Source organism: Petromyzon marinus, chromosome 21 (assembly GCF_048934315.1).
Source record: "Petromyzon marinus isolate PM22_M1 ecotype Great Lakes invasive population chromosome 21, UKy_Petmar_22M1.pri1.0, whole genome shotgun sequence".
NCBI classification, from domain to species: domain Eukaryota; kingdom Metazoa; phylum Chordata; class Hyperoartia; order Petromyzontiformes; family Petromyzontidae; genus Petromyzon; species Petromyzon marinus.
Genome location: NC_133687.1, coordinates 10,483,345 through 10,497,057, shown reverse-complemented (window position 1 = coordinate 10,497,057; position 13,713 = coordinate 10,483,345). Strand labels below are relative to the sequence as shown.

Genomic DNA, 13,713 nt, shown 5'->3' with positions numbered 1-13,713 from the left:
TAGCTGACCTCTGGATGGTGCATGCTAAAAAAAACACACACCCACGCACACACATTGCGGCTGGTATTGGCCCAACATCCTAATGCTGAAACTTTTCCTGCAAATTGCTCAATTGGGATCACACGCAGCGGCGTCATCCCTGACTGTGAATACTTGGCAGGACCCTCCTGAAAATGAGCCTTGAGATTCAGTGAGCCTCTACTGCATAAGAATAATTAATAACATGTCCAACCTTTTTTGTTAATCCACTGCTAGATGAGGTACTCCCCATCCACACCGTGTGGCTCGTAGAGGCTTATTTGGCCATAATTCACCACGCTGGCCAGTGTGGGTTGCCAAAGGAGTGGAGGACAGAATTTGAGTATGACAGTGGATTTTGTTACATTGCCCTCTGGTGACCACTATATGGCTCCGTAGCAGCCTATGACATCGAGCCGTGCACGATAGGTCGCCATACAAGGCTCAACCCTGCTTTGCCACCGAGACGTCAGGAAATGAGGCGCATCACAGGCAATTCGGTCACAGGCCTCAATAGTAGATGCTGGCCAAACCCCCCCCCCCCCCCCCCCAACAAACATCGATTACCTTGTAGAAATGCACGAATTATATGCTTCCTGAGCTGTCAAGCCAAAGTTGGCAGCTTCGCAAGAGAAAAAAAGACTTTTAAATCACTGTCAGATGACCTTATATTTCTGTATAGTGCCATTGGCGTAATTACATATTAAAACCTAGAGGAGCGATGTAAAAGTGACTTCATAAGAGTGATAACATGCTTCATGAAATGTAAACTCCTAACGGAAAACCCACAATGCAGATAGATAAGCATTTGCAAGAGCTAAAATGTTATCTGGGTTATAAGACATTCCGGAGAGTAAGATACACCACAAAGTGTGTCCAGCATCAATAAAGTTATACACATTTGACCACACACACAAACGACTTCCAGATTATAAGACACACCAATCCCCCCACCCCCTAAACCTCTGATTTATATTATAATCCATAGCACACGGTATTTGTTTTGTGGCATGCACCTTGTTTTAACAAATAGACCCATTACAAACCTTTATGAAAGGCTGATGATTTATAATAAAGATGCAAGTTTAAGCCTGCAAAGGCTGCTCATGCACATATCTATTTGCACTACTGGATTCCTGCAGAAACAATCGATCTGTGCCGACAGTCTGCTGCCAAAACACATATCTCCACTTCTAGGATGTGTCTACTGATCGTCTGCTGACAGCTGGCTTCCCAAAGCTCTCAGCCCTTGAGCGTTCCTCGCACCTTTGCGCAATAAAAAAGTGAATGCCAAATATGAATCGTCCTGTCACAAAACTTCCCCGACTGTTTCTGCACCGTCCCGTTTGACTGCCACTCAAAGAGGACGGACTTCAGAACGTACGAACAGAAGGACCCCACATTTCCACCATCCCGAAACTTCTGAGAGCTCGGTCAGCTCAAGCGTTTTCGCTACGGCTTCTGTAATAAATAACCACGGTTGAAGAATGTATGTAGAATGTATTTCGCACCGTACATAGCCAACCGTGCTAATCGGAGGCACGGGGGGGGGGGGGGGGAAAGGACAAAAATGACGACCGATTTAAAATGCATGCAACAAGTGTGCGTAACCCTGCTTCGCGAGTACACGACCGATTGCCCACACCCTGAAAAGTGTATGAAATGTACGTCCGAAATTGCACAACTACCCGAGGTACGTTTAATGCTCACGCAAAAGCGCCCCCCACCCCTGCTAAAGTTTTCGCTCTGGCGCACGCGATCCATTCAACATCGCTTAAATCGCAGTGCAATGCACACGGCGACCAAAACTATTGTTAGCACCTGGGAACAATAGACGCGGCACACACCCACCAGCACCCTAGCGTGCAACACAATGCACTCACTGGGGGCCGAATTTAACTGGGCACAACAATTCCAATTCCCCTTATTTATTTCAATTCTTCGCTGGCTCGCTCGCATGCATGCTTGCTTTTTTTGTCTTTTCTTTCCTACGTGTTTTCGGCCGAGAGGCTTAAAAAAGCATGTCGCCCCTCCAAAAATCGTGTCGATGTCACGCTTGCGTCAAAACGTTGGGGTTGCAAAATGTATTTTCACTGCGATGAAGACCCCTGCGCAAAAAAATTTGCAGCTTCAGGTTGTTAAAAGTCAATCCAGGCGGGATTTTTTTTTGTCGGGCGAAGACGGTTGTGGCGTTGCAGGCGCCCGAGAAGTGTGCGTGACTGCTCGCGAAGCCCGATGTTAGTCTTGGCACCGGTGTACAATGGGCCAACTCTTGCAAATAATGTCATCAAAGCTTTGGCACCAGAAATGCCACATGACCCGTCATCCCGAAACGTTTCCAGGTCGTACCGCAAGTTGTTTGGCACAACGCGCAACGTGCCGCCCCACGTGCTGGGGGAGCTTCTTCTCAAAAATAATTAAATTACATCTCTTAAGTTCCTAAAGAAGCTCCCACGCACATGGAGCAAAACAACATGCCGAATAAAACAAGTATACATTGAAAACATGTAGCAAAGCTGTACAGCAAAACTGAAAAAACCTACACAGACGACTGTCATTAACATGCGGTGTACGCGAGGAGAACACTTGGTAGGCTAATGTGTTCGGCTATGGTCGCTTGACATATGTAATATTTAAAAAACTTTTTTAAAAACACGCTTTAATGAAATGTACCCTACTAGTAATGGAAGAACTCCACGACTCCAGGAAGTGGCCCTGAAGCTTGCCACAACGTAAGGGGACCGTGGTGAATTACAGCCGTCAGTTTAGCGTGGACAATTAGACCCAAGGCAAAACATAACATATAAAAAATTATGTTTTAAAATATGTTTTTTTATTTTTTATGATAGAATATGGTATTGTCATCAGTATGACATAAGTATACCAAGTTTGCAGTCGATACCACATTGGGAAGTGGGTAAAAATTGAGTTACAAGATTTGAGGATACAACAATGACAACGAACAGAGTGAGTTAAATAAAAGCGTGTAAAAAGGGAAGAGAGCCCCGGATGTGTTGCCTTTAAAAGAGTGGAAAAATCCACATTCTTATGGAAGGGACCAGTGACTATATAGGGCAATCATTGCTCATATCGCATGCAAGGAGAAACCCATTGCATTGGCCGTGCAGAAATTAACCTCTGACCAAGATTTTAACCCGACTTTTAAACTGAAAGACAAGTGGTCTAAAACACAGGACCACCCAGATAATTATAGGAAAACAATTCTTGAATAATAAAAAAATGATCCATTGCCACCCCCACAAAGTTATTTTTTTATTATCAGGACATTTTTGGCATGTCCACACCTTTAAGCTTAAGTATTGCATATGTAAGATAACATCATTTAATATATAGATTGGACCATTCATATTGCTCTTGTTTAATTCATAAAAGAAAAGCCCTTCACCAAAGTTGGGGTCTTTTAAAATCACAACATGCGTTTCATTTGTATAAACCGCCAGCATGCATTATGGGTTTCGGTTACATGGCAGCATTCTTCATAATGGTAGCAAGTACACCACTGTCCAAGTAGTCCCATTGGGGAGGCAGTCATGTGGTATAGTGCTGTGGACAAACCGCATGGTACCCTTGACCTGGTGGGGGAGGGTGTTGGGGGTTCATATCACGCTACACGCGATAGCTTTTATACGATGCAAGGCGAAGTTCACAAAAACTATCTGGTGCCAACCGCCCCCTAAAACAATGGTGCACACTCAATCCAAATCTGCACGGGCCCTAGCGAGATGCGGTCACCGCCTTCATTGGTGGCGGCAACACAAAGAAGGGCTGAAATGCAACTGCGCTGACTGACCAAATGCGAAAACCACATCGTAAACCGCTGCCAACTTCGTCAATTCAACGAACACGCACAGCAGCGATTCATTCAGGCTCACCTATGGCTGCCGTGTGGCTTTCAAACTTGGATATCAATCTTTGAGTTGCTATTCATTAAACCAGTGGTTTCCAACCTCAGAGGGACCCCGTGAACCGGTGAACACTCACACTGTTTTCGCGGACCCACCATGCAGCAATAAAATATTTTTCTAAATTAAAAGTACCCGAAGTGCGCCGTAAAAATGTTCATTAACGAAGTAATCAAAAACTAGTAACTTGTGTTCCAGAAGGATGTTTGTCTTTTAAAGGGCTCAGATAGGACATGGTTATAAACTAAGCCATTGTATTTATTCGCTTTTTTAAGAGGTGACCCGGGCACCACACGAGAACAAGCTCACTCCAAATGTCCAGGCGTCACAGTCGGGATCGGATCCACGACGTCCTGCAAACCAGGCGAGGAAGAAATAGCACCTCGCCACTGCAGCACCTATTGTATGTAATTAAGGGGGAAAAAGGAACTTGAAAAAGCTGAAAAAAGTATTTTTTTTTTATTTTGCTTTTGAGAAAGACTGCCATTACACCCATTTCTGTCAATTATAAAAATACACCAAGGGTTGACATTTGCGGACAAAACTACCGTGCGACTGCCTGTAATAAGACTCGAATGCCCAGGGCATTTTTTTTTTACAGATGTACGTCAACGCAGCTTACTTAATGACCCCGCTCAAAAACTTAGGAATTTCTCTTTTGCGGAGATCATAAAAAGAAAAAATTTGCACGAAAAAAGGTCTGAGACAAAAAAAGAAGTCTCTCCTTCCTAAGACAAAAATGTGTTTTTCTGGCTTATTTCGTTTTTATACCGGCCGCAAAGTGGCTCAGAGGCAGAGCGAGTTGCTGTATCTTCTGAATAAGACTCAGCCCCCAAACTTGTGCCTAGTTTCAATAAAGTAATACACATTCTGTTACGCACACACACAACTAAAGGATTTAAAAATGCACCCCCCAATTGGTGCGTCTTATAACCCTGAGAATACAATAGTAGAAAGAGCGTGTAATGGGCGTGCTCTATGGAGACAACAATCTTAAACTCATCGGTTAAAAAAAAGGGAAGGAAGGGGACTGCAATTACATGTGATATCTGTAATAACATCACTCACACCAAAGAAGGCAATTCACTTAGTCTCAACGCTGTCGACCGGAACGCCCGTCCCGTGTCTCCCGCACACAACAGCGGCGGCCAAATTTGGACCAGTGCACGCTCGATCGTATGGCTACAGGTTACGTAACCACACCGCAGAGAAGGGTAATGGGGGGCGGGAGCAGGGTTTGGACTTCGCGTGCGGACAATGGGACTGAACGACATGGCACCCCCCACCACCCTCAGGCGAGGATTTGGTGTCGCGTGCGATCGGAAACGCTCCACTCCTTCAAAACAACTGTGGTTGCGTGCAGGGATCGCCTGAGCGGTGGCGACGTTCAGGCTTGGGGGGGAGGCGGGTGGGAGGGGTGGTGACGTCAAAGGCAGTTTATGTTCGGCGGCGGCGGACCCGAGAACGTGCCAGTGCTGGTCGGATGCACACTGCGGTGAAGAATTAACACTTCACAACAAGAAAAAAAAAACTTGCCCTAATGACAGGACACGCATCACAAAGGGCTGCGCCGTTGAGCTCTACGAATTCATGTTGAACTTCTTTCGCAGCGTACGTAGCCAACCGTGCTAATAGGAGGTGCGGAGAGCTGCGCCAGAGCTCGTTTGTGAAAGCGTTGGGAGGTTTTTTTCTCTCTCAAACTCCTGTAACTCAATTGAACAAACGTCTTAACTCTTATCTATTACAACCTTGATCGTGCTGTCTCTGTTCCTGGCCGCTTGATGTTTTGGGCCTTTGCTTTGAGATTGTGTCAAAAAAAAAAGGAACACCACAACTGCACTCCAGGCTTCACTGAGCTCTTATTTTGTCACGACTGACGATAATACCGTGATCATCTTTACTCAGGGTTCCATTCAATTCCTCTTTCAATTCTTTTAACCAAATACCACACATGCGCACACCCCCACCTCTTGCTACCCTTAGTGTCATCATCACCGCTCGCGTATTAACTGCTGGGTCATCAACCTTGCACACTGACACAAGCCTCTGTAGAGGTAGCAGCAATGAAAGGAGCTGCAATTTACTGCATAGTTTGGCAAGCGCCAACCCACAGTAAAATAATGACCGTAGTGACAGTGGTAGTTGGATTATAATTACAATTTAATATTGTGCTTGTGCAGCACTCAGCATCACTAAATAGCTGTATTATTTATTATTACACTACTTTACCCAGAAAAGCCTCACTGAGTCTGAAGGACTTTTTCAGGAGGATCCTGCCAAGTTTTTGCATTCGTGGGCACTGTAGCTATGTTTAATACATTTTTCAGCATTGGGATGTTTGAGCCAGTACCCATTACATTGCCTGTGGGGTGGGGAGGGGGGGGGTTAGCAAGGAGAGGAAACCGGAGAATCTGGAGGAAACCCATGCAGAAGAGGAAGAGAAAATACAAACGCCACACACTGACAGACTCACACACTGCACATCTGGCAGGAACCATACAAAAGGCCATACAAAAAAAGAGCCCCGAGGTTTTCCTTGCTGTGAGATACAAGTGTTACTACTGCGTCACCAGGCCGCCCTTACATAAAACTTACTTATTATCCAAGTGTATATGCGTAGTAAGGTTAAGATAAAAAAAACAAATTGTATTATCAGTAACTGCATGTAAAACACTGGTGACCAAGTTTGCGAAAATGTGTCTTGTAATAAACCGCTTTAGATACAAAAAAGGGTCCTGCTGCAGTGGAATGGTTAGCACGCTCGACTTTCAAACAAGTACCACACGGTGACTTAGATTGCCATCCCATTTGTACGTTCGGGAACGCCAAACGACGGCATTCATTACTAAAAAAAACACTGGGGAAAAATTATTACCCGTCTGGTTCCTAACCTTCAAAACAAGTGATCAATCCTGAAAACGGTTCCTGGTTAACGTTAAACTCCCCCAATCACACGTACGCATTTACAACATGTACACATGCATCACTCTAAAATGACAGGTAAGGGTGCATTAAAAAAGAGGAGAGGGTGCATGAACATAGAGATAATGGTGTATAGACAGTCAGGCAATGGTGTATTTACAGGCAGGTAAGGGTGCATGTACTGACAGGTAAGGGTTGATTGTACAGAAAGGTAAGGGTAGAAAATACTAAAGGACTTGGACTGAACTCTCGCGCAACTCACCCTGTGCAAGAGACGATCTCGGGCCCTTCGAAGGAGAAGGGGTCGCTGGCGTCGGGCTCAGACTTCATCACGTATGTTTTTGTGAGCACAGCGTTCGTGAAGTACTCATTGGGGCTGAAGCAAAAGTCCAGCGTGAAGCTCTGTTCGTGGTAAAACACATGGGCACGCACACACACACACAATGACAACATGCACAGCCTTTAACGGGATGTCAGGGCAAGTGATGTTAGCGAGCTCCTATCGAGGCCACCATAGCGTACTGGGGGATGGTGTGACCAGCACCACACATGGGGGGGATGGTGTGACCAGCACCACACATGGCTCCTGCTCACTTAAGGCGGAGTTGATCTAGATCTAGGGGAGGCCCAATGACCGGTTCAGATATTTGTCCGCGAATCTTAGCGGTGGCTGGAAATTAAACTCGGTTTGCCAGGTCTGTAGCATAGTGCACTAACCACTGCACCAGATGTCATGGGTGTCCATTTTTCCAACCGAGGCGCCTATTGCTATTCGTGTAACGCATCATGGGCAGGAATGGAACACAGATGGTGGTCAGGTCCAAAACAAGGAATGGAAACACAAAAAGCCGCCACAAAGACTTATGGACTTGTATGGGGCAAATGCTGCTGGCACTCGCCTATTCTGGCAAGCAGCCACATAAATAAGGCTCGGTTTGGTCAGCACCACACCCTGCTACCACTATCAAATATACACAAGCACAAATTGTGGGGTGGTGGGATTACAAACATTCATAATATAATTCTAAAAGATATTGTAACATGTATGTGTAGCGTTCCTCATGGACAGGTCGTTTCTGAAAAATAAGTTAATATCCTCAGTGGGCTTTCCCTGGTAGGATTGGGATGGTTTAGTTTGATTTGTATGTTTTTGTATGATTTGTTTACATATTCTTTTACCTTTCTTGTACTTGCACGACTATCATGTTTTTTGTATTGTTTGTTGTTGTAACAGTATTACCAGCCCCGACTTTATAGCTCATCGGATTCCTTCAGTATAAATACATTCAGATTCTGATTCTGTATAAAACTGAAAAAGCACTGGCCAAATAATTACCTGTAACAATTGTAAACTCTCCATGGTTTCAATATCTCGGTCTCAAAACACAGGATTTCGAAATCCATGAAAACCACTCACGTGCAATCTCCTGACATCAAGGGATCTAACTGCACTGGGTGGGGGTTACGTTTCCATTATTATTCGTCTTAAAATTTCACAGAAACTGGTTTTTGTGCCGTTGGCAGTTTTTTTACGTTCATTTTGACGCAGGATCGAGTTTCACTCCAGTGGATGTTGGTTGCGCCCCGGTTGTAAATCCGACACACCCAGAGCCATCCATCAGCCGCGGAACTCCACATTACGCACGCGATCAGTGCCACGGGGACCCCGTCGCCCGTCACGCGACGCTAGACCGCGCGCACCACCCGGGGCAGATGCGTGGCCGCCCAATTGAATGCATCGCACATCGCACATCACATGCACGTCCTTTGACCAATTGGGCACACACCGTGACGTGAATCGCACAACGACTACTATTTACTAAACAATTTTTTTTTATTGTACCAGGTAAGGCCCACTGAGCTATATAGCTATTTTTCAGAAGTGACCTGGTCACAAATGCTAGCTCAACAAAGTGGCTTAAGCGGAAATTTATAGCAGCCAAATACTCTAAAACGCATGTTGATTCTAAATGTGGAGTGAAAAACCTGTAAAAAAAAAGCCTGGAAAAAATCCACGCGGCTACGGGGAGAGATATGAAAACTCCAAAAATACAGGCGTCGGGGTCGAAATAGAACCCACAACCTCCTGCATACCAGGGGAGGGAGTTAACATCTCGCCAACGTGGTGCCCTATGAAGAGAGTCCTGTAGTATTTTTAGGGGGGATGGCCAAATCGATTAAACGACAGTATCGGCATAATACTCCCATCTCTCCATGGGCTCCCAATGCGATCCCGGATCAATTTAAAGATCGCACTCACATTCTTCAAGATCCCACATGGAATTTCTCCCCGACCTACCTCCACACGCTCATCCCATCCACTCTATGCACTCTCCTACCTCTCCACTTTCATGTCACTCCACTCCCCTCCACGCACTCATCTCAATCTACTGCCCTCCAGTACAGATGACACAGACTGCACTAATGAGACGGATAGTAAACAAACAAGACAGTAAAGACGGACAGGTCAGCAGCTTGAAGGAAAAATAAATGAAACGAGTTTGAAACTGAATCGCGATGACTCCGAATTATAAAACAAAAAATAGGCACTGAGATGTTAATTCCCTCGCCTGGTATATAGGAGTTCGTGGGTTTGATCCTGAAGCCTGTTGTATATTTGGAAATTGCATGTTCTTCCCAGGTCTTCCGATATGCCTCTCCACATTTAGAAACATGCGTTCAGAGTATTTGGCTGCTATAAATTTCCACATGATAAGCCGCTTCGTTGAGCAATCATTTGTGGCTAGGTCGCTTCTGAAAAGAGCTATAATAGCTCAGTGGGCCTTACCTGGTAAAATAAAATCGATCAACGAATAGTAGTGCGGGGTGAATTGTTACATGGCTAGCGACCACATAACTTGTGACACAGCCCCAGGGAGGCATTGCAAGTGACGCAGGCTGCCACGGCGTGTAAACCGAGAAGTGTCCACGGTAACCTCGAGCGACTGGCAAACCTCAGTCACATCACTCCGACGCTGTCGACAATTAATATTGACGAGCGATTAATTTCGAGGTCTGCTCTAACGGTAAAAAAAGTGCTCTCAAAAAACTGAACAGGCTTGCGGCTGTGCAAATATGCCATTTCACTTGTGTGTGCACGTCAATACTTGATGATCCAGAAGCAAGTGGAAATTCCATATTGCTATGGTGGGGGACCAGTGCATCCATAGGATGACTCATGTTGACACACGAGTTATATCGCAATTAAGAGTTCATGAAATTAGTTTACCCCACCCAGATATGTACATCTTTACAAGATATCAAACTTATTAGTTGGAGGTGCAGTGACGCACCTCTGCTGTCTTGGAGGCAGCTGTTGGTGGGGGTTCACACAGACTTGTACGTGGATGTAGCAGCAAAGAAAATGGGTTGCTGACCCATAAGTGCAGGCCTTTTGAGCGAGGCCGAAAAAACCATGAATTAACTCATTAAAGCTCGGTCTCACAAGCTAAGCAGAGTTAAGCCTGGTTAATTTTTGGATGGTAACTGCCTGGGAATACCAGCTGTTGTAGGCTCAGGTTGCGAGACGGTCAAGAAATGGCAGTACAGCAATTCATCCATAAATGTATCTGCGTGGCGCGTCCAGTGTAGCCCTCCTCATATGCGTCATATGAATGAAATTGGGAAAAAAAATCCCAATACAGTGAAAACTTGGATTGCGAGTAACTTGGTCTGCGAGTGTTTTGCAAGACGAGCAAAAATTATAAACAAATAATAATTTGATAAACGAGCAATGTCTTGCAATACGAGCAGTACATACAGCATGCGCTTTGTCTGCCGAGCGTCACGTGATCACAACTGAGCCAATGGTTCTTCTCTCTCTCTCGCTGCGGCATTGTGGGTAATAATCTCCCATGCTCGGTCTCAGTCGGCGTGCCTCACTCGTATAGTCAACATCCGTGCGAGCGTATACTGTTTACTACAGTACTATAGTGTTGCGACCACGTGTATACTGTTTACTATAGTACTATAGTGTTGTGACCACGTGTATACTGTTTACTACAGTACTATAGTGTTGTGACCACGTGTATACTGTTTACTATAGTGCTGTGACCACGTGTGTGTGCGCAAAGCATTTTTTTAATTTTGTGTCCAAGTGTAGTGACTGTTCTTTAGTAACTGTACTGCAAGTGAAAGTCGTCCTACACAATAACCCTCCTCCTCTCCCTCACACCAGCTACGACTAAATGTAATTAATAAATTTGATTACTTTATATTAAATTTAAATAATAAATATATAAAAATTTATTTTGTATTAATCATTTTTATATGAATAACGTATTTTTGGGTTGTGGAACGAATCATCCGAGTTTCCATCATTTCTTATGGGGAAATTCGCTTTGATATACGGAGTGCTTTGGATTACGAGCACGTTTCCGGAACGAATTATGCTCGCAATCCAAGGTTTCACTGTACTGTAAACCCTCGTTATTTCAGGATTTGATCATTCTTAATTTGGGACAATTCGGCACGGCTGCGTTTACGGCATATATACAGTACTAGTAATTCCCAACGAGCCGAAATTGCCGTACCGAATTGTGCAATTTCGACATACACGTGTAGCGAGGCCGCGCACGCTACAACCAAAACAACCACTCAGTCTAAAGGCGGCGCGCATGGCGAGCGTTAAGTGCAGACCTGTCGCTTTGGACTTCACCTTGTTTATGCACTCTGTGCATGCCAACCCTCTCAGAAATCTACACTGACATCAAGAAGTAATACAAAGGGACTGAAGTATAGATCCCTCAAGTCTGCGAGACAAATCCAAAGTTTTGGATAGAATTGATGCAGGGTGTGTGTCAATGCGAATGGAGTGTGCAGAGTTTGGAAAACAAATTCGGAAAAAAACAATTATTGGGGCAGGAAGCACTGGGGAGTACCATTATATACAATTCGGAATATTGGATAATTTGTCAAGGCCAGAGCCCCATGTGTCGAATTAACAAGGGTTTACTGTACAGGACTATCTTGAGAAAAAGTGTCTTCAGACTCGATGAGAAACTTTCCTCGATAAAAAAATAAATTATCATTAACAAGCTCACTATTTAAATGTTGTGCTCCAATAGAAAGTTACAGAAGGACAATAGAGTGAAGGGATTCATGTTTTTCTGTATTCAGCTGCCCATGAAAGCTGACACATTTTTTACGATTCAGATGTTGCCACTGTCTGCCCAGATTTGGCAATGAGCAATTGAGGTTTTATTTTCTGGTTTCAATTGCATGGTTTATATATATATATTGTTGCAGTTGCAAAAATGCGTAGAGTATTGACTGTTTATGTCGATATAATAAAAAGACTTTTGTCTTTCAAAATTACCCAACATTAGTTGTTTAACAAGGTGTCTCACGACACTAATTGGGAATGTTATGCAACTTACTGAGAGTGCATGCATTCAGGAATGGTGTAGTCTACAGTGTGAAATCTAAACACAAGCAAACAAGAACCTCTAGGCATACTGCTTAAGTGCACTATGTTTAACAAATAAAACATCTTAATGCAGTTTGTTTTTTGTCAAACGTTAATCTAGTGTGTTGGTATTTTGAAGATCTGTTATAAACATATGTACACTTTTGAAAAGACACAGCAGTACCTGGCCTGCATGTATGTTGCACTTCTTTCGCACCGTACGTAGCCAACCGTGCTAATTGGAGGTGCGGTGGAGGGACAAATTAAACACAAAAAGCCGTTCGAAATAAAGTATTTCATGTATGGATATTTTGGCGTAACCCAAAATCAATAATAATACTATCTGTCGTATGTCAATATTGATTGTCTTGTGTGAGGACTCATCCACAGGCTAGTCATCAGCTGGTCCTGTGGTGGTGTTGAGAATTCCTCCAATATCTGAGGATCGCCAACAGAGATGAACACCAACCCAGTGCTTGTTGAACATGAAATACACATTGATGCCATTAACTTTTACACTGCATTGCTGTATTTGTTTTTCATATTCCAGGATACACATTTCATATTGGTTGCAAAAACCTACGCGTTATGGTACAAATGTTATTCAGCCCAGAGGAACGTCAACTGCAATTCTTTCAGCGTAGTCTCGCTATTCATAGCATATCGTGTAAGGGCAGTGGACATGGCCTAGAGGCAGCCTAATTCAACACTTAAATTTCGATTTAAAGCTTTCGTGACTGCAGGGATTAATCTTCTTGGTTCTTTCGGTAAAGTCACGTAGAATGGAAATAAAATAATAAAAATAAAACATAATAAAATAAAATTCTCACGACGTTTCGGCCACAACACAAGTAGCCCTCCTCAGGTGAAGAAACAGAACTGTCAGGAAGACAGCGCTTCAGTGGGTGGGAGGAGCAGAGCGCCTTGACGAAGGAGTTCACATATCAACAGAATAATTTAGCATTGAAGTAGCTGTGTTAATGTGTTGGATTAGCAGGATGTTAAAGTCAGAAATTAGCATGTAACTGGGAGATTAGCATAATGTTAGTGTGAGGGATTAGCATGTAACACTTGTTGCCGAGGATCGTGTTTCCAATACAGCGGCCGCCTCGATTATCACTGCGGGTGTAAAAATCATATTAATGCGTGTCATCTGCCCCACGAAGGATGGTAACGATCCTCTGAGATAGGTTTTCCCCTATTTTCTGGCAACAAAACAGGTGTTCAGATCTTGATTTGAAGCTTTCGTGACTGCAGGAATCCACTCTTTGGTTCTGTCGATAAGGTCACGTAGGCAGACAAATAAAATAAAACAAAAAATAATAGATCACAAAGTTTAGATTGCAACACAAGCGTCCTCAGGCGGAAAAAATAATCCAGTAGTGGAACTGCTGAAGCAACCTGAGGACGAGCGCTTGTGATGCAATCGAAACGTCGTGATAT

General features: G+C 44.1%; 1 protein-coding gene across 4 annotated transcripts in view; it reads right to left on the bottom strand.

Annotated features, from left to right (window-relative positions):
- The window catches only part of LOC116944632 (nucleosome assembly protein 1-like 1-B), a 50,514-nt gene that overhangs the window by 10,833 nt on the left and 25,968 nt on the right, over nucleotides 1-13,713 (bottom strand). For all 4 annotated transcript variants that reach the window (XM_032958372.2, XM_032958371.2, XM_032958370.2 and 1 more), the window contains exon 9: nucleotides 7,126-7,265. In XM_032958372.2, coding sequence (XP_032814263.1) covers nucleotides 7,126-7,265 — 140 coding nt within the window. The remainder of the gene's footprint in view (nucleotides 1-7,125; nucleotides 7,266-13,713) is intronic.